General features: G+C 45.7%; 1 protein-coding gene across 1 annotated transcript; it reads right to left on the bottom strand.

Annotated features, from left to right (window-relative positions):
* Positions 1-779: 779 nt before the first annotated feature.
* On the bottom strand, positions 780-23,783 carry ELMO2 (engulfment and cell motility 2). The gene is made up of 16 exons (XM_017877897.1): positions 23,489-23,783; positions 21,776-21,875; positions 20,554-20,705; positions 17,880-17,958; positions 14,804-14,854; positions 10,226-10,348; positions 9,794-9,928; positions 9,094-9,198; positions 8,893-9,001; positions 7,964-8,100; positions 6,342-6,505; positions 6,115-6,227; positions 5,888-5,995; positions 4,991-5,073; positions 3,485-3,562; positions 780-2,288 (listed from the first exon to the last, which is right to left on the bottom strand). Exons 1-16 carry the CDS (start codon positions 23,647-23,649, stop codon positions 2,088-2,090), a joined length of 1,899 nt encoding a protein of 632 aa, XP_017733386.1. The 5' UTR covers positions 23,650-23,783; the 3' UTR covers positions 780-2,087.
* Between the last annotated feature and the right edge of the window lie 596 nt (positions 23,784-24,379).

The raw sequence follows: 24,379 nt of genomic DNA, 5'->3' as shown, positions 1-24,379 counted from the left end.
ATGGATCCTTACAAGTGACTCAGCTGGGATCCCTGGCCCCTCTGAACAGAAGGCTCAAGGCCAGAGTGTAAGTGTTTTGTGCAAACTGCTGCTGTCACCGCCGCCAGCTGGCATCATGCAGGCATTAGTTCATTCAGTGCTTACTAAGCACCTACAATGGTACCCATCACTGCCCAAGGTCTTGGCTTTATTCAGTCCTCAAGGCTTGTATTGCATACACTTTCTATGCCTTTTGAAATAGCTTGTCCTCACACCCTTCTCTCTTAGGGACAAGAGAAAGTATCTATTTTCATCACCACCCTCATTCAAGTCTCCCAGCTACCAAGGCCAAGGTTTGGAGCAACAGCCTAAAACACCAGCTGGAAGGCTGGGCACTAAGCACAGGCAACACACAGGGTAAAGACCGTGTCTTCTTTGTAAGGCACAAGTACTCGAGCTGTTCCCTGGCTGTGTCCCTGGCAGGGAGAAGAGGGAGGATGTGTTCATGGGGGTGTACAGTATGCCTTACCCTGCTGTACCCGGCAGGGTTGAGCAGAAAACGCTTTGTCCCAGTGCAGCAATCTGTGAACACTGTTAACCAGCAGGTGTGTGTCTGTGTGTATGTGTGGGAGGAGCGAATGATGAGGAGGAAGGGACTCTTGGAAGGTGACTAAGGGCTCCAGCTGGAGCTCTCCAGAGTCTCCTGGACACACTGAGATCAAGTCTTGTCAAGGTGAAATCTTCACCACTGGGCAGGGGGCACGTACAGACAAACAGCTGTTAACAGGAACCACAGTTTGTACATGAAAGAGTATTTATTGAAAACATGGTTACTGACAGGAAGCTCCTGGCTGCTCTCTGGTTACAATCTTGGCTCACAACTGGAAGCATTACATACTTTTTACTTCCCCTCAATTTTATTTTTCCCCAAGGTTCCATCCTAAGATAGGTAGATCTTATATAAATATATATACATGTCTGTATAAGTATGGCCTATAGTAATGAAAATATATGGTACACTCTTCATTGGGTAGTACCTACCATGCCAGGCCACCAATACTGAATGCCAATGTGCTAACGTATGTCCAGGGAGAGAGGCTGTATGTGTGGTTTACAAGTGCTTCAGCACCAGGGAAGCCCCACTGGCACAGGTGTGGCCTCAGCCGGCCTCAGTCAGCTCCCTGAAATCATGGCCAATGGCAGAAACCACAGCTCTAAGAAGGAAAGGCAAACTTCCTGGGGTCTGGAAGGCCAAAGGAAAGCAAACTGGAGGGGGCTACAATTCAGGTTAGGTGGGAGATTTCTCTCTGAGGAAGGAAAAGGTGTTAATGTGGGGGGAGTGGGGTAGAATCTAGTGACCTAACCACAGTCTAGGCCCAGGCCTCAGCTGGGTTTTCCCTGCAGCGTTCCTGGAGACTTAAGAGGGCAGGACTTGGCCTGGAGGTCTTTGACTTGCCAGGATGAGACTGAGCGCTTGTAGGGAGAAATTTCCGTCTGCTCTGATATCTGTATGGGCCAGAGAGATCTGGTGGCTCTAAAGACCAGAGATGTTAGAGCCAACCTCAGAAGCAGCAACATCTTGGCACCATATGAAGCTGGAGTGAGCCCTCATCAAAAAAGACAAAAGCAAAGGCCCCAGGCCTGTACTCAGATCTGAGATACAGGCAGTCACTCCAAGGCTCTCAACACACCCAGCACACCTGTCCTCTGCAGGCAGCCTTTCTTGGGCCAGCTCTTGCTCACGTGGGGATCCAGCTGATCAGAGAGCAGGTTCAGGAGGAAAAGGTGAGTGGCTGTTGTTAAATCCATTTCAAGAAGCAATTTCTTGGACTGGAAGGCAAGGGCATCTGCTGTTTGTTCCTCGTGGCCCAATCCCAGGCTTCATGGTGATGGAGTGGGCAGAGCACCCTGCCTTCATGACTCTTAGTAGACGGGGACCAAGAGGAAACTCTGGGTGGTCCGAGGTGGGTTTGAGAAATGGCTGGCGTTTACTGGCCACCAAAATCACTACAGATTCTGTACAAGCAAAAGACAAGGCACCAGACTTTAAGCGTTTCTCCTGGGCCCAAAATCCCTTCTCCTGGGTACCGTCGTTTCTGGCTCCAGGCTCAGCCATAGTGATAGACAAAGTCATAGCTGCTGGGCTCCTTGGGGATGGGGGGTGGGGCTTCAGGAATCTGGATGTTCTCCAGGTCCAGGAGCCGCAGCTTCATCTCCATGCTCAGCAGGGTGTCCAGGTCACTCTTGGTCAGCTCGCTGGACATGTCCTTCCCCAGAAGGGCACTGAGGCCATCAATCCAGATGCAGTACTGTGGGGAGCAAGTTGCAAAATGTCACATCGTGACCCCCGGACAGCAGGAGATCCTGCCAAGGTCTCTATTCTGATGGGGCTCACAACAGTTCCTTTTGGAACTAATCAGTATAGGCAAAACTGATTTGGAATGATAGCAAAGATAAATCGGGAGGTGATCCTTCACTTTCTCAAGATATCTGGTTTTTATAAGGGGTTTTATATTACAACTCCTTATAATAATATGAAATAGAACCTAAAAATGCAATGAATGAATACAGCAAAATGAGATCTGAGTCCTGGGGCATCATCTACCTGAAGTTACCCCAAAATCAGAAGCGAGAGAAGGGAAATACGTATTAGGTGAAAAGAAGCAAGACACAAACAGGAGTCATTGTAGGATCTCAATTTTGTTTCCCCTGCCACCAAAAAAAAAGTAAATTAAAATCAATCAAGTCAATACATATTAAAGAGTAAATACTAAAGAAATGAACTGGTGGGTCTCATGCTAAGAGGGGGTAACCAGGAAGCCTTCTGATCCCACTGCTCCCTAACTCTTTCTGCTTCCTCTGCTGCCATTTTCCTTTTTCCACACCGTTGCTCGCCTGGTTCCCCACTTGCTTGTTCTTCATGTCCTCCCAATAAAATTCCACTAGCAGCAGCTCAGGCCCTGCCCAAGTGTCTCCTCTTTCAGAAGCCCTACTTCTAATTCCCAGTGATGGCTCTCAGAGCTCACCCGGCACGTAGGGTCTCAAATGCAATCACTCATTTAATATCTAGTATCTTCCAGTGCTGCAGATGGAACTACAGGGCCCTTGTCAGAAGGACCAATTCCATCTGGCTTCAAAGTCCACACTGGATCCACTACAACATGTGACCAGGAGCCCCTAGGAGGAAGGATCTGTCAAGTTCTCTTGGGTAGTTGACCACAGAGAAACTGAAAAGGGGAGAATTTTCCTAGTCCCAAGTAAATGAGTCATTCCTAGTTGACCTTGTCTTTGTAATGACAACCTACGGCTGCTGCTGAAGAGTAATGTGGAGAGCCCAGCTCACGGATAAACAATCCAGAGTGTGACAGATCCTTGGCATTCTACAGCCTTCATGATACACTGCAGCCACCCACCACAGGGGACGTTCCTGATCTGTTCATTCCTGGCACCAACGAAAGAGTTACAGAAATGGTTCTGTTGTCCAAGGCAGCACCACACTGCTCACCTCATATTTATTAGGTGCAATGAAGTTTAAGGTCTCATCAGGGTCATACAGGATGGAGAAGGCCAATTCCAACACCTCCTGAAGGAGAAAGTGTTTAAATTAGAGCGATGGAACAGCCTGGGGTCTGCACATCAAGATCTTGGCCAAAGTCCTAGTGACTCGGCATCATCACCAAACATGCTGATTCAAATGAATGTCATCAATGCTCCTAGGCAGCCACAAGTGTGGCTGGAGATTAGGCCCAGCATAAATCAACCTTAACTTACCCACTCCCTGCCCAAGTCACCTCAAAGATGTTGTGATATTTTTAAGATTGGAAAAAAGTCATTTTCAACACTCAGAACCCTGGAAGGTCACAATCCATGACTGTAAGTTATCCTAAAAGTTTTTAATTACCAAGATGACTAACAACTTCTATCATGATGTATTTGGCATAGGCATGTCTTAACAATTAAAAAACAAAACAAAACATACACACACAAAATTGGTCACTGTTGCATGATACCAGGGAACTAACTCATTATTTTGAAAGTAAGTACATAAAAGAAGAATCAGCATTTATTCTTGTTTCCTATATAAACTGTACCACTGGGAAACCAATAGTAGATAAGGGCAAGTTTCGTGGTTCAGCTCATAAATGAAAAGCAGTGACTGCATCAAAGTATCATGAGTTTGCAAACCTTAGTTGACTAATGGAATGAGGCACTGAGCTTCAACAGTCTGCTAATATCACAAAAGGAGAGACCACCAGACATTATGTGCCTCTTGATAGAACATAATACCACTGATGACACTGGCCAGAAAAAAAGTTAAACCTGAACTGGATCAAACCTCTAGATCCCTCTGCTGATTTACAGATCTGGGACAGAGGAACAAGTTAAACTGTACCATGGGGAAACAATCAGCAAAATTCAGATGCTAGGAAACTACCAAACAAGCGATCTGGTTCTTCAACTAATAAACTGCAAAGGAAAAGATGGTGGGGGGTGGGGGGAACTTAGGAATTAAGAAACTTAAAAGACCAGTCTTAGATTCTGGTTTAAACAAGATGGGGGTGTGTGTGTGTGTGTATGCATATAAACATTTATATATCTGTAGAGAAATTACGACATTTATAAGACAATTGGTAGAAAGTCAACATCAGTGGAATATTTGATCTGAAATAACTACTTTCATTTCCTGTTATGTGTGCTAATGGACTGGTGGTAATATTATATACTATATGATGTACACTAAATATTTACAGATGAAACAGTGTGATACTTGGACTTTCTTCAAAGTGATAAAGGAGAGAAACAAGTGGATGGGCAGAATTGGCCATGGTTGCTGAGCCTGGGTGATGCATATACAGAGGTTCCATCTATTTTTGTGTATGTTCAAAATTCTTAATAAAACATTCAGGAATAGAGAGGGGAAGACGGTAAGAATGCACCTGGAAAAAAACATCACCAATGGCACTCTCCAAGTATCACTGGGCTAGCTACTCAAACTGGCCTCTCCACTCACCTTGTTCTGTTTCAGAGCACTTTTCTCTTTCATGTGGGGACAATCTTTCCCAGTGACAATGGCCTTAATGTCTGCAACAGGAACTGATAAATGATGGGAGTTAGTCTCTGGAAGTTCATGCTGCAAGCTGGTCAGTGCCTGCATCAGTACTGGAATGGAGGTACTGGGGCAGATGCACAGGAAGCCTCAGCCCCAAACTCCAAGGGCTGCTGTATGAGCTCAGTGAGGGTGGTGGGGAGGGTGGCCTTGTACCGTTCCCTCCTTCTTGTAGACCATGGCCCAGTGAGGCTGTGTCAAAGCTAACTGAGGGTCACTTCAGGGTTCTTAGATTTATATCCCCAAGGAATGGGACCTTGGTGACTCCCCTCTCCCCCGCTTCACAGTAATGGCAGTGATGATGCTATCATCGCCAACAGCAGTGGCAGCTGCTAACAGTTATGCTGACTACCGGCCAACCACTCTTCTAAGTGCTTTGCATACATTACTCATGCAATCCTCTTAGGAGGAAAGTGTGGCTATTATTCCCACTTTACAGGAGAAGAAACCAAGGCAGAGGGGAGAACTAACTTGCAATTAATTATGATTCAAGTTAATTAGGAGCAAAGCCAGGATTTGAATGTGGGCAGTCTGGCTTCACAGCTTCTCCTCTTAACTGCTGCCTTTTGACTTAGTCATGTACCACCCTTTACACAACACATTCACACCTGTGAACTCATTATTTCTCCAAACCACCCCACCGAGTAGGCCAGGTAGAGGCGATCGCTGACAGATAAGGAAACAGGTCCAGAAAGGTGACAGGTACAAGCCCAGATGATCAGCTAGAAACAGCCCGTACTAGAACTCCTGTCTCCTGACAAGTCCACTGACCATGACGCATCAACAGAGAAGTGAACCTACTTTTCTCTTGCAGGGATTCGAATGTCACCTCCCCTTGTGGGTTGTCATCCAAGTCACCATAGTGAAGGACCTTGTGGTTCAGTGCCAACCGGCAGTACCAGAACCGTTCTGGAACACAAGGGAAACCAAACAGGTGAGCAACAACAGTACTGGGAAAGGCCTGGGCACAAAAGGGGCCATCCAGGCAGGCTCTTTCTGGCAGCAAGGATTGCCCCGTCTCCTCTCACCTTGCCTTCGGCGGTTCCCAATCTTTCGGAAGCTGCTGCCCTCACAGAGCCGGTTCAGGCGCTGTTGCTTGATCAGCTCAAGGATCTCGGGCTGGATCTTCTCCCTCAGCTCCCTGGGGCAGACACACACTGGAGTGAGCGGAAGGTCATGGGGACAGTGGAGGTCTGGAAGGAAAGCAGAGCTGGCAGCCACCTCCCCCGCCAGCCTCCCCTGAGATGGAGCTTACACAATTGGTGGGGACTGGAAGTCATCCTGACTCATCCTCTCAGACTGGCGCAGTCGTAGAATCTCCGAGTAACTCAGGCTACGCAGTTTGCTCTTGAACTGATCCAAAGAGTTGGGTTTGGAGGGCAAAGCTCGAGTGATTTGCTCTCGGACGACCTGCATAACCTAAGAGGAGAAGAACCCAGCCAACTCACACCATTATTCTTGAGAAATGGACAGGCCTATTATGGAGCACCAAGGCTCTTTCCTACCCCAGGGTCTTAAGCAGGGCAGGCACTACAGACATCTGCTGGGTGAAATAGGTGTACCTTCATCTAAGAATGAATAACCATCTAAGGTTATTCAGGTCACATGACTGACACCGATAGATGCTTTATTTCCCATATATTTCAGTTGGTCAATGGTGTGGGGAAATGAGCATGGATTTTTGTAGTCAGAAAGAAATGGGTTCGCATCTTGACTCTGTCCCTTCAGCAAGTCACTTAACATCCTCAGGTGTGATCTACTCATTTCTAAACCAAGAGAAAGGAAGACACATCTCCTGATAGGTGTTGTCATAAAGAATATGAGATACTAGCTGGTTGCAGTAGCTCATGCCTGTAATCCCAGCACTTTGGGAGGCAGAGGTAGGCAAATCACCTGAGGTCAGGAGTTTGAGACCAGCCTGGCCAACATGTTGAAACCACGTCTCTACTAAAAATACAAAAATTAGCCAAGTGTGGTGGCTCACGCCTATAGTCCCAGCTACTCGGGAGGCTGAGGTAGGAGGATCACTTGAACCTTGAAGGTGGAGATTGCAGTGAGCCGAGATAGTGCCACTGCACTCCAGCCTGGGTGACAAGAGTGAAACTAGGTCTTGGAAAAAAAAAAAAAAGAATATGAAACGCCACATGAAAGGCAGACACAGTGCCTGGCACGCTGTGGTGATTTTTAAAAATGCACTGGTCCCCTTAAAACAACTGTTAAAGAAAACAACAGGATACCACACTGCATGTGCCGTATGATCTCAGTAATGAAGGAAAAACCCGTAGGCAAAAAAAAGACTAGAGGAAAACAAAAATGTTTGTCACTGGATGGTGTGAATACAGGTAATTTTTTATTCTTTATACTTTCCACATTTTTTATAATGAGATGATCAACTTCAAAACACTCAACCCCTAAATGATCAGCTTTTGAGGGCCTGGCACAACAGTGCTCTGCATAGAGTGGGAACTGAAAGCACCGAGGGATAACAATCGATTAAGTACCCAGGGTGTCCACTCTTCTCTCTGCTAACATTCCCAGTTCACAAAACTACAGCAGTGCCTGCAGAGTAAGCACTCAATAAACCACAGTGAGTCTTCTGTGCTTATCCTCCTGACCTCTATGGAGGACCGGAGGTACAGGTGCTAACTTCAATGGACAAATGAGGGCCTAAGGCACCAAGTGGAAGACAAGCTCAAGATCACAGAGGGAGCAACAAGCAGATGGGGCTGAACTCTCCAGTGCCTCAGTCTTATGACTCAGCTGTGCAGACCAAGCTGCTTTTCCAGCTCAGGGATTCTCCAGGTGCCAGCCAGCTGTCAGAGGTTGTCGTGTGATGGTCTCCTCCCGTGGGCCTCAGAGCAGCCTGGAGACACTGACCTTGTTGAAGTCCTCTGCTGTTGCCCTCATCTCCTTCCAGGTCTTGTTCAACAGCTGGATGCAGATTCCAAAGAGCTCTTCAAAGGCTCGGTCATGGGTAAAGAACATCGGGTGGTAGTCGTTGCGTCCTTCATTTGCTGTGGAAGTGAAAAAACAGGGAGAAGATGAAGCCTCTGTCCACAAGGGCCTGGGAGCTCACGTCCGGAAACTTTGCACCAAAGTCCCGAGGAACAACAGCACACCAAGGAGCCCAGCTAATGGGGAGTGTGGGATGGGCGTTTCTCACTTCCTTAGCTTTCTTCTCCAGGGTGCATTTTCTTGCCCTCCCTCTACCCTGTTACAGACTCAGCCAGCCCTCACCTACAGGCTTGGGGTAGCTTTGGAATATGATTCAAATTGCCAGCTCAAACAGAGCAACAACCATGATTCCCAGAAACAAGGATAAGATGGAATTATCAGCTGATGCAGTGATTTAAAACAAAAAAACAAAATTAAAAACCCACCTAAGGTTGTCTAGTCCCACTGACATTTTTTTTTTTTTTTTTTTAGATAGAGTCTCACTCTGTCACCCAGGCTGGAATGCAGTAGCACGACTATGCTCACTATAGCCTTGACCTCCTGACACAAGCGATCCTCCTGCCTCAGTTTCCCGAGTAGTTGGGACTAGAGGCATGCACTACCAGCTGGCTAATTTTTTGATTTTTTTTTTTTTTTTTTTAGAGACGGGGGTCTCACTATGTTGCCCAGGCTGGTTTTGGACTCCTGGGCTCAAGTGATCCTCCTGCCTCAGCCTCCCAGAGTGCTGAGATTACAGGTGTGAACCACCATGCCCGGCCCCACTGACATTTAACTGTTTATGATAATTTTCAGTCTCACTGAGCTCTTGATAACAAGGAATGACTGAAGAAGAGGGAGCTGTAGAGACTTACGTAGTTCCCCAACCTGCAGGATTTCACAGAGCATTTTGGTGAGCTCAATGGCACTGCGGCCAAAGGGGCATTCATGTTTGTCTTCCCGGCTGCTGTTCTCCAAGACAATCTGTCAGGGGAAGGGAAAGGGAGGATTAGGGAGATGAGGGAGGAAGGCAGGAGATGTGGCACCAGGACTGAGGCCAGCTCCCCTGCCTTTACCCGGATGTAGGTGTCCTGGTGGACTTTAGCCAAGTACAGCATGTTGTCCAAGGCCAGCATTCCAGGAGGAGTCTGGGTAAAGTCCATGGCTGGATTGATGTGGTTCTAGAGAAATAAAGACACACAATTTGAGATGTAGTAGTCTCCCTGTGTGCAGGGACCTGAGGGGATGCCCTCTCGCCTCTCCTCTTGATGCTGCTACCATTTAGCACCCACCTCTGTCCTAGCTCTTTTCACAGCCATCACCACCACTGAACTGTGATCTCTTGGTTGCTGGATGGTGGCCGCCTCACCACGCATCCTAGAACCTACTTCGCATGATGCTGCACACCGAGTAGGTATGCAAGAAATACTTCTTCCAGTTAACTCCATCCTCAAGCCCTTACTCTATCACAAAATATTCACACTAGCTTTGCAAAGAACCTAGCAGTTTGGGTAGGAGGACAGGTCCCCTCTCTACCCACTCTAGCTGACCCCAACCCCCCTACAGATGGATTCGTTTCATAGGGCCAAACTTTGCACACAAACTCACAGACTCACCATCAACAAAGCAAAGCAAACATTAAAGTCCCACCAGCTTCCTAACTGTCATCTATTCCAGGGTCACCATGGGGTTGCTTGTCAGGGCTCTGGCTGGGTGGCACCATTGACTTCCCATCAGGGGGAGGGCCTACCACCGTCTATGCTCTGCGGTTCTTACAGTAAATCCCAGCATTTTGTAGTCCTTGGTGTACATGGCTTTGCGTTTTTCTGTCCCACTCCCAGGGACATTGCTAGGATCAGACTCTGCGTCAAATGCAATCCTCCTCAGTTCAAATATGATGTCTCTTTGAGCCTGTGAGGCGAAACAGACAGTCAGCAGGTAAATCAGCTAACCAAAGGAGCAAGGAAAAGAAACAGTGGGTCAGGCTTTTCCGGGCCAAACTCTGGCCCCAATCAGTCCCTTAGGAGGCATCACCTCTACCACAGCGGGACAGAAATGGGCTTGGCTCATGGTACAGATCATGCTAGATTTTCTAGGGCAGATGCAAACTACTTCTGCAGACAAAGACCAAGCACAGTGCCTGGCACACAGACTAAGGCTGGACTGCACCACAGCCATGAGAAAACAGCTGCCCCACTTAGCACCTACCTGGTCATTGGGGTCCATCTTGGTCATCATCCTTTCTTCCAGAAGGTTAAAGGTTAGGACTTGAAGGACATACAGCTGATGGGCCATCTCAGTTTTGATGGGGCGGTTCCCTCGGATCACATGCTAGAAAAAGCACAGGCAGGGAGTAGGGGACTGAACTGATCTCTTTTAATGAAGGGTCACATCCATGCTAAGGAAAAGGAATGAATGCTGGGAAGGGAACAGAACTTTCCTCTGACACATGAGGACTTAATATTCTAGAAGGTGATAGGAGCATGAATGGGCTTGGTTCAGGCAGAGATGACTCACTGCAGGTCTGAAAGGCACCATCCCTTCCTCTGCATTCCCCTGGGCAGGGGAAGTAGAGTGAAGGCAGGGGCTATACCCAGCCACACCAGAAATGGGGGAGGCTATGATACAGAACATTGGCGGCTGGACCTTCCTCCAATCAGGCACTTCACAGGCCTACTAAAAGCAAAACAATAGATGGTGTGCATGGTGGCAGAGTTGTTTTTCCCTTAGAAAAATAAAATGCTTTGGATGGCTTCACCAAGCAGAGAGGCTTTGGGAAAGGCCATTTTCTTTCAATGATACTGAGATAGCTACACAAAGGAGGAACAGTTCACTCTCCCACCAGCTCTCTCCCACAGCCCTCTCTCCTTCGTTCCTTCCTTCGTCTCGCTTGTCCTCTCCTCTCTCCTATCACTCTGTCCCTGCTCCCTGTGCCGCCCACACCATGTCCCTCTCCCTCCTGACTCTCCCTCCCCACTGTCTCTGTGCCCCCACGTTCCCCTAAGGGTTCATCACCTCCTCCTTTGTCCCTCTGATGCCCACCCCCCACTTTAGGTCCCCTGGTCCTGTCTCATGTTCTGTCTCTGTCTTTCTTTCGCATGCTGTGTCTCCCTCTGTCTGTCCTAGCTGATCAACCCTTGATTATGTTCCTGTCTCTCACCATCCTGTTCTCACTCCCACAATATCATGCTTCCCTTCTTGCTCCCTTGTATTTCTCACTCCCCGTCTCACCCACCATCCTGAATCCTGTCCCTCTTGGTTCTTTCTTGCCCAAATAAGATTCTCCCCCATTTCCCACATGTACCACCACTATGTCCTTCAATTTCCCTACTCAGTAGCTCTGTCTTTAGGGCTGTGCTGTCCAGTATAGCAGCCACTAGCCATATGCAGCTATTTGCATTTAAATCAGTTAAAACAAATGTAAGTTGAAAATTTGGCTCCTTAGTTGCACCAGCCACATCTTAAGTGCTCAGTAGTCACCGTGGCTGCGGCTACAGCAATTCAGATGTGGAACACTTCCATTAACTGAGTTCTACTGAATAGCAATGCTCTGGAGCGCTCTGACTTTAGGCAGGTATCTGACTCAGTATCTTTTTAAAGCTCCCTCTAACTTTGGATCAGCTCTCCCTAGAGTTTGCTCTGACTCTAGATCAATCTCTTTAGACCTGTGAGGTCCAGTTTGGTAGCCACCAGGCCCATGAAATGTGGTTAGGCCAAATTGAGAGGTGCTATGAGTATAAATGCATACCAGATCTTGAAGCCTTAGTAGGAAAAAAATGTCTTATTAGTAATATTTCACATTTATTAGTTGTTGAAATGGTAACGTTTTGGATATCATGGGTTCAATAAAATATATTATTGAACTGAATTTCCCTATTCCTTTTTCATGCTGCTACTAAAACGTTTAAAATCATGTGCATGGTTTGGGTTCTATGTCCACTGGATGGTCCTGCTCTAGACCTCTTCCCCTACTGTGACTCCAGTGGTCTCTCCTTTTTCTAGCTGTTTCTCTAGATCTACACTTCCTAATACAGCAGCCATGAGCACATATGGATATTTAAATTAAAATGAAATTAAAATTACAAATTAGGTCCTCAGTCACAACAGACTTATTTAAAGTACCACACATGACTAGTGGCCACCACTGTGGACAGCACTTCCATAGCATGTGCTAACATGCTGGAGTTAGGCCTCTGCCTGCATCCCTCCCTCCCTCTGAATCAGTGACCATGTCCAGTCCTCTAGCTCCCGCCCTGTCACAGGCACGCCCTCTGTCTCTTAAGCGCGAGATCGCTCTTCTTAGCTAAGTCTCATTGTTTCTTTCATCTCCCCAGCCTTACTCTCTTGTTCTCTGCTCTGTGCCCCCTGCCCCGTAACTTCCCTTCCTTCCCACTCCCCCCAGTTTCTTTTATGGCCAGGGGTTCTTCACTGCCATCGCCACTTCTTTTCCCCTCCATACCTCTTCCTTTGCCTCACTCTGAGGCTTTTCTTCTCTGCTGTTCCCTCTGTCTCCCTGTCTATCCTATTCCTCTCTCTTCACTTTTCTCCCTAATTTATAAAACAGCTTTGAATAGAGGTGGAAGTTAATGTGATTCTGATTTTCATTCTCTTTAATCCTCTTTCTCAAACTTAAGAAACATCAGAGCAGGAAGGTAATTAATTATCCTAACGCCAATGGCTTAAAGAAGTACAGCTCCAGTCTGATGAGTGACAGTTTGAGGTTTTACCTGAAGTCTCACTTGACTGTCAAGTATCTCAGTGTCTTAGTTCTCTGGCTTTACTCAGTGAAGTCCCTGGACTGCAGTGACCATGCATTAGACCACGCATTAGCCATTTCCTGCCAGGCCACTTAAGTCCTGAGTCCTGATGCTGAACTGCCTTCTATAGTGAAATCTTTACTTGTTCACAGAGTTTGTCCAGAAATGAACTTCTAACACGATTAAACAGTAAGTCTCAAATATAATTAAATTTCCCTCAGAAGGGCACTCTCATCCCTACACATGCAGAAGAGGGTGACCAGGACAGCTGCTGAGGAGTGTAGACAGGAATGTGTGGGAACCTGTGTACTCCTGTGGGCTTGGGGCCCCTCCTGCCAGGTTGGTAGCTGGGTGTGACCAGGGAAGCAGCCAGCAGGGAGAAGCTGGTTCTGCAAGGTGAAGTCTGGCAGACTCTGCATGTTTAGAGCAGCTGACTGCTCAGCTTCACAAGTGCTCAGAGCTTACTTCTTCAATCCTATCACCTCTGCATCCTGTTCTGCCAATATGAGCAGAGTGCTTACTGAGTGCCAGACACCCTGCTAGGCATGGTATGTACATTACCTCACTTAGTCCTCATATCCAGATGAGCAAACTGAAGTCCAGAGAAGTTACGTGAAATGCTCAAGATCAAAGATTGGAAAATGGCAGACTCCAAAGTCCATGTTTAGCTTAAGTCTTACACTTGACTTCTAATGTTTCATTTTATTTCCTTCACTGTGGTCTCCCAGGTTTCCCTTGTTTCTGACAATTGATAAAGTTGCCTACTTGTTTTTTGAGATGGAGTTTCGCTCGTTTCCCAGGCTAGAGCATAAGGGCCCCGTCTCGGCTCACTGCAACCTCCATCTCCCGGGTTCAAGCGATTCTCCTGCCTTAGCCTCCTGAGTAGCTGGGATTACAGGCACCTGCCACCATGCCCAGCTAATTTTTGTATTTTTAGTAGAGATGAGGTTTCACCATGTTGGTCAGGCTGGTCTTGAACTCCTGACCTCAGGCAATCCACCTGCCTCGGCCTCCCAAAGTGCTGGGATTACAGGTGTGAGCCACTGCACCTGGCCAAAGTTGCCTCCTTTTAATTCAGATCCTTGGCTCTCCTCCTCCACTCCCACCGGCCTCACCTCCCAACATCGGCCCTACTCCACCCCACAGGTGGTAACAGGGATTTACACTTCTTTCCAGATCCCCCTGCCAACTCCTGCTCTGCTCTCCTCCCTCAGGCACCCCTTAGCAAATACAAGTCTTTCATGTGCTCTTTCTAAAATGCAAATCTGGTCTGGTTATTTCACCAGCCTAATTAAATGCCCTCAGCTGTCCTTAGGAATGAGACTAACCTTTCCTGATCTGGTCCTTGCTACCTCTCTAGCCTCCTCACCCACTTGCTCCTTGCTGTGTGCCTAATCACACACTCCTTCTGGGTTCTGGCTACCCTCTGGCTAAAATTCCTGTTATTCCCGGTCTGCCTACTCATCCTCCAAGGCTCACCTGAAGACATTCCTCTAAAAGTTTCCGGAAACACTCTTCTTCAAGGCAGAACTCACTGCTCCTCCTCCATCCTTTCCTAGACCTCAGACCGGGATCACACCGCACTATGATCACTAGTTTTTCCTATCGGGCCAGAAGGTCTTTGAGAGCAAATACATTTGTTTACTTAGTCCTGTCAGTGCCCTACACAATTCAGGTTTTTAATCAGTGTCAGCTGGATGAGTTATTTTCCCTGTTTGTGCCTATTTTAACATATTCCCTCTGGACAAAAATTCTGGAGTTGCAGGGCAACAAACAGTAGAGCTGGCCTTGGTCCCTCTCTGGAGTCACTGCAATTGCTGGTGAGATGGCCGCCTAGAGCCAACTCTGCTCACAGAGGATCACAGGAAAAAGCTCTTCGGTTCGAGAGGTATTTCTTATTGATAAGGTTCCTCTGTGTGTCCTCCTCACTCATTAATAATTTCAATAATAATATAATAACAGTAACAGTAATAATTGCAATTAATAGTAACAAAATAGTAGCAAAATACACCATGTTCCAGGAACTCACATTCAGGATTATAGACCGGAGATGCTTCTGTGCAAATGCATTGGCCATATCCTATGGAGGAAAATAAGCAAATATAAGGCAGGGTGGCAGGCACACACCTGTGACTACTTCGAGAGGAAGGTGATGTCATAATTCTGAGCCTTTTTGGCTTTCTTAAATTTTTTTCCTCCCAAATGAAAAGTGGGTGAATAAACGAAAATCCACTGACCATCAAATGTATTTCACACTCTGAAACATTCCCTATTTCTGTGAGTGCAAATTAATTCAAATAGGATTTCCTTTTCTAATGGCACAATCAACTGCACTGTCTTCAAAGAGAGATGTGGACTGCTTGAAGATGAGACACTTGTGTCACAAGGACATTGCACGTGGACACACAGCAGCGTGATGGTTTCCAAGCCACATGCATCGTGCCAGGCAGACCCCACCGCTAAGGCTAGAAGGAACTCTAGTGAAGCACTGACTCCAAACTTTGGAAGAGCTTTGGTCCAGCAACCCCCTCCCACCCTACAGCAGACGGCTGGGGCCTGGACACTCTACAACAGTAAGTAGTCTAGGATTCAGTTCTAACTGGCTTAGAGAACAATAGGTCCAGTGTTTTGGGTAATTTTTTATAACAGGCTCACCTTTTTTATAATATTTGATCCAGATTTGATCCAGATTTTGATAGTCATGCTTTATTTATTCATTTAGATATATATATTATATATATATATATCTTTATTTCTGAAGTGACTACAGTGATAATTTAATCACTGCTAAGGAGTCAGCTTCATCAAAAAGAACATCAGTGATTATTCTGTATTGTATTTGTGATACAGTGATACCCTGAGGAGCTATTGAGACGTGAAGCTATTTTCCCATAAACAAAATGGTCCCAGATTACAATGCCTTTAATTTTTCTGGCAGCTTTTCATAATTCTTGTCTCCTCCTTCCAGTGTCTACCGTCACTTCTTACTAATGTTAATTACTATGACTTCATTTTCTAAACTGCTGCTTTCATTTAATTTTATAGAGAATCCTAAATCAGTGGGCCTGAGGGAGCTGTCACATCTCTCCTATGGAGTAGTATCTGTGAGCTCTGTGTCATTTTTCTCAGAGCTGAAAGGCCCATCTCTCATACTTCTGGATTTCTAGCCATATTCCAAATGGCTGATGCTGCCAGGAACATTAAATTTTACTTTGCATTCACTGAATACATACTGGCTAGCAGAGGAGGACAGTGGCCTAGGAACTTCTTTGGTAACTATAGGAAGTCGACTGAGATTAAATCTTGCTGTGGATAACTCACAAAGTGGGTAATTGACAGTGGTCTGCAGCTAGAATATAAAGGTCTTAGACCGAAAGCTTCTCTGTGGTGTCAGGGGGAGGCATTTATCCCCTTTCATCTCCTCGCAAAGCTGACCTCTCTAAAGCTCCCTATAACGAAGAAATGAGCATCCAAATTCCCTTTTGTCGATTGTCTAAACCTTTTCAGATTCCTACGGTCTAGTAAGAGTCCAAAAAGGGCATGGATACCTTTTCTCTTCCACTAAAGCAAGAAAGAAGGTATGACGCATCCATGATATTGTCTAGATCAAAGTCGCAAGCTGTTTCTAAGTCTGGTCTTCCCTAGTTGAACCACAGACCCATGCAAAGGCAAGTTATAAAGGAAGGCTGGGACCACACTCCCTGGGGCAGGTACCCCCTTAATCCTTTCTGTGACTCTAATCTGCAGTAGTTCCCTAAGTGTCCTGACAAAGGAGATTCACGGCACACAACCTTTCCCTGGGTCTTGGCATGCCCTGAACATCTAGATCAGACTATGAGCTTCTTGCCTAGCTTTGACTTCCCCACCTGGAAGAGCTGGGGCCCTTTCCACATGGCGGTGCTACTTACAGTGACAGGCAGGTCTAGAGGATTAAGGTGCTTGTCCTGCCGGCAGAAAGCAAAAGCACAGAGAGAAGCAGACAGAATGAGCTTTCAGCTTACATTCAAACAAGGACCGGGAAGGCAGATTAACAGAGCCAAGCCATCCAAGAAAGACAAGGACAGACAGAACCACAGATGCTTCTGGTCTTCCCTCTAGAATCTACCAAGAGCTGGGTACATACATGATCCCACTTGGATTTCATCTTACTGAGCCCATGAGATTGTCAGAAAACGAAAACGTCTTACTTTTAACACCACTTGGGCTTTTCTCAGTGAAATCTAGAATGTTAGTGTTGGCAGGGCTGTCAGAGATCATTTAAACTGGCCCTTTCATTTTACGGAAAGAGAAACCGAGACCCAAAGAAGTTACAAACACTTGCCCAGCCAGCAGCAGGGAGAATACTTGGTCCCAGGCCCCTCCACTCTTAGGTCAGTGCTTGTTCCACCACCCAGCTGATTCTTAGTTTCCTCACTTGTGAAACAGGGATCTTGTTTTTCCTCAGACATCCTTGTGAGGTAAACAAGGCAGACGTTGTTGCTCCCATGTGACAGGTGAGGAAACTAAAGTTCACAGAGGCAGAGCTATCTGCATAATGTCAGTCAATGAACAGGGGAAGGAAGATGTTTAGAATCTGCATCCAGAGAACCTTTAAACATAAAACTTAGTGCAAAGTCCCATTCATATTGGATCCCTTTACCCACAGGGTCTCCTCTTCCTTATTCTTGATCCTGTAACCCAAGAGTTGGCAAACTATGGCCATATTAGGCTTGTTGCCTGTTTTTGTAAATAAGATTTTATTGGAAGACAGCCATACCCATTCATTTACCTACTGGCTGAGGCTGCTTTTGGCTACAATGGCAAGGTTGAGTAGCTATCACATAGACCATATGGCCCATAAAGTCAAACATATTTATTCTCTGGCCCTTTAGAGGAAAAAGTTTGAAGGGCCCTGCTCTCATTTAAGACCCAGCTGGTTTCCCCTCATAGTTCTTCCCTGGGTCTTCCTTAGCAAAGCCACCCTGCTGGGCTCCAGACCAGATGGCTAGGAAGAAGGACTCTTGGGAAAATGGCTGGATTTGTGCTTTCTGCACAGCAAGGAGTATATGGGGTGAGAATTCTCTCAGAAAAGCCCAGATGAAATATATGAAAAGGCAGCCACAGACCTGTCTCTTGTCCTCAGGAGCCTTCAGAAAAAGTGCATTGATCAGTGCAATGGCGTAGGTCTGAATCTCCTGATTGGAGCTGTGTCAATGGAGAAAGAAGGCAGAGGGAGATTAGAAGACTGAACAGCAAGATGATGCTTAGAGATGGTTTAAAACAATCACTCATAGATTATAAGCAAAGTGACCATGCTCTTGACCCAGCAATTTCACTAATAGGAATTTATCCTAGGACAGTAATCAGAGAGCTGTGCAAGATTTACTGATAAGGCGTTTCATTAAAGTACTACTTAAAAAACAATGGGAAGTAATCCAAATGATCACATTAGCTAACTGTTTATACATATGAGAATCTTAAGTAGTTATTAAAAGTCATGTTTTAGGGTCAAGATTCTCAACCTGGGATTCAGGGATAGGCTTAGAGTGTTTGTGAACCCCAGGAATGATACAGAAATTGTTCTATGTAGTTTGCTAACTAAGTGGTATTTTTTCCAAACTGGTGAGAGTACATACTTGTTACCAGATTTTCAAAGGTGTCTAGGTTGCAAAAAAGACTTAGAATTACCCTTTCAGAAAAATCTTTGACATGGAGAAATGTTCAAGATATATTATTCAGCTAAAAAAAATCAAGGTCCACATAGTATATATAATGAGATCCTGATTTTGTTAAAAATATGCATAAAAATACTGAAGGGACATTCAATTTAATGTTTAACAGTGGGTATGTCTGGAGGTGAGATAACGGGCAAAGAATTTACTTTTGGGTTTTCTGTATTTTTAAAGTCTTTGACTATAAACTTATTTTATTATGAACAAACAAAATAACTACAATCATTCTCTGGAATCTTACAATCCTGGTACTTGACATTTCCACCTGCCATGTCTTGGGTGCATTCTGTGGCTGTCTTTCCAGAGGGTCTGACAGGCTTCCTGGTTAGTCACATGGTACCCAGGGAGTCTAACAGAGGGCACTAAGTGTTCCTCAGCCGAAATATAAATTCTGATGACAGCTGTGGGCTGAAAGTATTCATGATTGGCCCCTATGAAACGCCATGTTCCCCTATCATCCCTCGGGAGGCAACTGGGGCCACTTGAATTCAGAGACAAAAAAAAACAGCGAGGTAGATGTGAGGTTACAGGAAGATCAGAATTCTCTATCTGGAGTTTATAATGTCCCTCTCACCTTAATCAACCTTGGTGGCTCACTGGGTATGAAAGCTGAGGCTAGACCAGGCATGGTGGCTCACACCTGTAGTCCCAGCTACTCAGGAAGCTGGGGTGGGAGGACTGCTTGAGCCTAACAGTTTGAGACCAGTCTGGACAACACGGCAAGACCTTGTCTCTACAAAAATGAAAAAAAAAAAAAAACTAGCCAGGTGTGGTGGAGTGTGCCTGTGATTCCAGCTACTCGAGAGGCTGAGATGGGGAGGATCGCCTGAGCCTGCAGTGAGTTATGATCATGCCACTGTGCTCCAGCCTGGGCGACAGAGTGAGAGCCTGTCTCAAAAAAGAAAAGCAAAGAAAGCTGAGGCTGAAAATTCCTTAAAAGTGACAAGGAGAAATCAGAGTTGCAAAGAAATAATTGTGCTTTCTGTTTACTTGGATTAGTGGGGAGAAACAAGTTGGGAGCATAGCTGAGTGAAGACAGGGCCACTATAAACTCCCAAATCTGGGAGCTATGACTTCCCCTTGAACTGGTGGGGGATTCTGGCAACATTCTGACAATGTCCAAAAAGACAGAAGTGAGCAACAGTCAGAAGAGAATCAACAGGAGTGCCACCGCTGTTTTGCAAAGTCCAGCTTCCTTACACGGTGTAGGTTGGTTGGAAGTGAAGTAAAAACAACGGAGATGGGAGAAACATTACTCCAATGGGTTCATTTGTCATATAGTCTCATTACCTGGTAAAATGTTTTAGGATGTGATAAGAGTCTTAACAAACAAAGGAAAAAAGTCCCTGAATTTACTGAATACCTAACCCATACTGGCCACTATGCTGGACCTTTTAAAAATCTCCTTTGATCTTCACAGGGTGAGAGGTGAAGATGATTAACCTATTCTAGAGATGAAGAAACTGAGGCCAGAAGAGACTAGGTTACTTGCTGATGGCAGTGACCTAGTAGGCACAAGAGCCTGGATTTGAACTGATATTCCAAACTCACGCCCTGTGTGATACTTCTTACAAATCACCCACAGCGCATCATCGATTCAGTGAGCATTCATTCAACAAGTACTAATTGAGCCTCTACTTAAATCAAAACAGGGGATACAATGATTGGTCTGTTTCCAGGGGGCTCTATGTTCAAAATGGGCAACAGATAATAAAAATCCAGTATTTTATACAATTATCATAGGTACAAACAGAGACTGTTGGGCCCATGTGGGAGAAAGCATCTAATTTTGCCTGGTACCAGGGTAGTATGGGAAGACTGGGAAAATCTTCATTTTAACCTAAGGGGCAGAGAGAGTTACAGAGGATGTTAGGCAGGAGCATGACATGATCAGGTCTGAATGATGGGAGAAATTCTGGCAGGAGTGTGGAAGAGGTGACGAATGAATGTAGAAGCCAACCAGCAGCTTGGAATATAAGCAAAGCAGAGTAGGATTGGAAGACTTAAAATAAGAGGAGAGAAGAAGACATACAAGTGAAGGGAGGGAGGTGTAGGGTCTTTTACTCACACCTGGAGGTGTGAGATGAGCTGTCCCACGGTGATTTCCTCGGCTATCTTCTGGTACAGACTCTGGCTGTTCAAGACCATGCTCTCCAGAATGGCCAGGGACCTCTGAAGGATTGACACATCCACCATGGGCTGGCTCACATACCCTGCAATCTAGACCCAGAGATGGTACATCAACTGAGAAGCTCAGGGCCCAAGAAAGATAGAAGATAAGCATCTGATGCTAGCCCTTAAAGCTCTCTCTGCTTCACATTTGGGCAGCTGTTGCTAGGTGGATAGTGGTATCTGGTTTATAGCTACCCTGGCCAATGTGCCAGGGATTCCCTTGGCATGGATACCTTAATCTCAGATTATAGTATCCACTTAATCATGATTCTTCAGAATTTAAAAGCTTAATTCTTTTTATCAAAATAAAGGTTCCAGCTTGAGAAAGTGGTATACAAAAGCAGAGAATTTTACTGATACTGGGATCTCATTTTATCTCCATGTACCTCCACTGACACACATTCTCCCTAAACACACTTAGACTTCTGAGAAGTAGAAAGGACCTTGAAGCCTTTTCCTCTAATCCTTCTTCTCAGTCCTCATTATAATATCCTTGACACGTGGTCATTTCACTTGTGTCCAGTGTTGGGGAGTCCCAATGTCCTAAGCCAATGATAGGTGAAGTTCTAGGGCAGCAGATAGAATATTATTCATTGGTTTTAGTTCAGTTTTCTGAATTGACACTGCTCCTTTGTGTAAAAGAAATGAGGGTAAAACCAGAAGTCACCCCTCTTACCCACTGAGCTTAGTCTGACAATCCAAACAGGCTACCTTGCAGATTTGTAAATAGGAGGCAGAATTACAAATGAAATGTACTTTTTTTTTTTTTTTTTTTTTTTAATACAAAGAGAAGAGAGAGCTCAGGAAGTCGGTCAAAAGACTCAGGGCTAGTACTGGTTGACTGGCTGGCTTTATCCCCAGTCTCACTGATGATCTAATTCTACTCTGATCATATTTAGTTCTGACAGTTCAGTTCTATCTCAGTGCAGGCCCTGAGAGTATAACAAAATGCAAATCTTTCAGAAGCCACAGAAGACCAGAGCTTGAGGATGAAAAATCTGGCCCCAGGGAATATAAAGCTGATCTCACCAGAATGGCGATATTGCCTGTATCTCCCCTTAAGCCCTGTGAACTGGCAGCTGAGGGAGGAAAGAAAGACAGAATGTTGGAGGCCTCACCTGCTTAATAAAGGTGATTGAAACCATGTCCCAGGAGACAATGCCATGGTCCATGAGCTCTAGGAAGGCAGTCAGGGTGAATGCCAGCATTTCACTGTAGCTGAGACACATGCAACACACACACAAAATAGACAAGGATTCAGATCGGGAAACACAGGTGTGAGGGCAGCCACAAAAAAGATGAATTTTAATGTGAACACCCCATGGGAAATCAGTCGATGCAACTGTAACTGTGAGTGCCTGTGTGCACACCTAGCCAGATGTAGAGCAGATTCAGCCCAGGTATCTATTGCTGCAAAAAAAAAAAAAAAAAAAGAAAGAAAAAAAATGCTGCTGGGTAATTAGATCTTCCATCTCCATATGCTTCATCCCAGGGACACAGAATCCCTTATCTATTTCCCAAGACCAAAGAAGACATTGGACCTTTGTCAAACTCCAACACCTGTCGGGGGAACCTAAGGAAGCGTACATGCCATGTTAACCTTTGGGCCAAGAGGCAGTAGAGTGCAAGAGATGAGTTCAGTTCCTGTCCACCTTACTAGCCAAGCAAACTTTATCTTTTCAAAATTCAATTTCTTCCTCTGTAAAATCAGATTAGTCTCACAGCGTTAACCTCACAGGGTTGTAGAGAGGGCAAGATGATGATATATGCAAAGCTCTTATTCTAGTGCTGGTAGAGAATAAGGATTAAAATGTTTTCTCCTTATACATTTAATTCTTTATATATGTGTACGGTGCTCTAGAATTAACAGATGATATTCCTATTTACAAAGCATGTTCAGACACATTCTCATTAACAATACTTCTCACAATAATACTGCAAGGTATTATCCTCAGGCTAAAGAGAGGGAAACTAAGGCCAGTCTAACCCTGTACTCTCGGGAGACTGTAGAACTATGTCAGTGCTGATGGCAGCTGAAGGCTTCAGGACTTCAGTACACCTGGAAGATCCAATATGTAAAACAAATATCTCTGATTAGTTACTAGATTTGGCTGAAAATTTCAATAGTTGATCTATGGGCTGAGAAGATTTCTGATTCCCTCTTTGGCAAGTTAGGCTCCAAGCACCAGTTTACTGACTGCTGCTCATAAGGCACAGCTGCCCACCACATGCACGTCAACTCTGGGGTATGATGAAGATGCTTGTGGGTATCACAAAGTTCTGGTCTCCTCCTCCCTGTGCAAAAGTGTGGCAGGGTGATGGTGAATGGGTAGGTTGAAACCTATGGTAAACACGAAGGCCTCTGTGTGTGTGTGTCTGTGTGTGTGTGTGTGTGTGTGTGTGTGTGTGTGTGTGTATGGGATGGGAGGTGACTGGAGAGGGAAGAGCAGGGGATGATTACAAACAGGTACCTGGGAGATACTGGAGCATCTGCTCGCTAACCCTCATCGGACCAATCATTTCCAGCAATTAACAGGTCTGTCACGACCTCACCACTCTCCTCCTGACTTCTCTAGCCCCTATTTTTACTGCTCACTTGGCACAGTACTGTTTTGTACTATTATTTGTGAGAGCCCAAATAGACTACACGATTTAGAACCACAATATGGAATTCTGTCTCTCGGTATAGACTCTAGTGCTTGGCACACTGCTCTGTATGCAGGTGATATTCAATAAACTCCTTATTTGACTCAAGGGAAATGAGACTAGGATGCCCTGCGGGATGTAGTAAATTATCAAAGTCCTTGGAACGAGACCTTAGTCATACTCACTGGGACAAGAGCTTGGTTCCACTTTCCACGAGCCTTGTCAGCACAATGATGCCATCCATGTTGATGAACTCAGTAGCGAAAGTCACGTCGGCAGAGAGCTTGGCCAGCTCCTTCATGGCATCCAGCCGGGTCTCCATGTTGGATGACTGGGTCCTCTCCATCAGCTGGCGTGCAGCCCGGGACTAGGAGGCCAGGGACAACATATGTGCCATCTGCTCCTTGGAGAAGGTTACTACTCTGTGAATAGCTCACAGAGGCCCTTCTGTGGACATCCAAACCTGAGGCAGAACTAGTTTTCTCACACTGCTTAGGAGTTGCTAAATAAATGTTTGTGGGATCAATCAGGGAGTTATTAGTATGCCAAAACCAATCTATAGTTATCTGTATCTTTTCTGTACCACTTTGGTCTGTGGATTTAAAAAATTCCTACCAAGGGAAGACCAGAGACATCTGGGAGGCCCACTAACGATGGTAAATCACAGAGAAACAGATACTGGTTTAATAGAAGAAGGTTTTCTATTAACTAAAGCTGTCTGGCTGGGTGCAGTGGCTCATGCCTGTAATCCCATGACTCTGAAAGGTCAAGGCAGGATTGCTTGAGGCCAAGAATTAGACACCAACCTGGGCAACAGAGTGACACCCTGTCTCCACAAAAAAATTTTTTAAATGAGCCAGGTGTGGTGGTGCACACCTGTAGTCCTTGCTACTCAGGAGGCTGAGGTGGGAAGACTGCTTGAGCCCAGGAGTTCAAGATTGCAGTGAGCTAGGACTGCGCCACTGCACTGCAGCCTAGGTAACAAAGCAAGACTCTCTCTCAAAAATAAAAAATAGGCCGGGCGCGGTGGCTCATGCCTGTAATCCCAGCACTTTGGGAGGCCGAGGCGGGCGGAT

The sequence above is a fragment of the Rhinopithecus bieti genome, unplaced genomic scaffold (genome assembly GCF_001698545.2).
Source record: "Rhinopithecus bieti isolate Rb0 unplaced genomic scaffold, ASM169854v2 scaffold_10347, whole genome shotgun sequence".
Lineage (NCBI taxonomy): Eukaryota > Metazoa > Chordata > Mammalia > Primates > Cercopithecidae > Rhinopithecus > Rhinopithecus bieti.
This window is presented reverse-complemented; position numbering and strand designations above follow the sequence as displayed.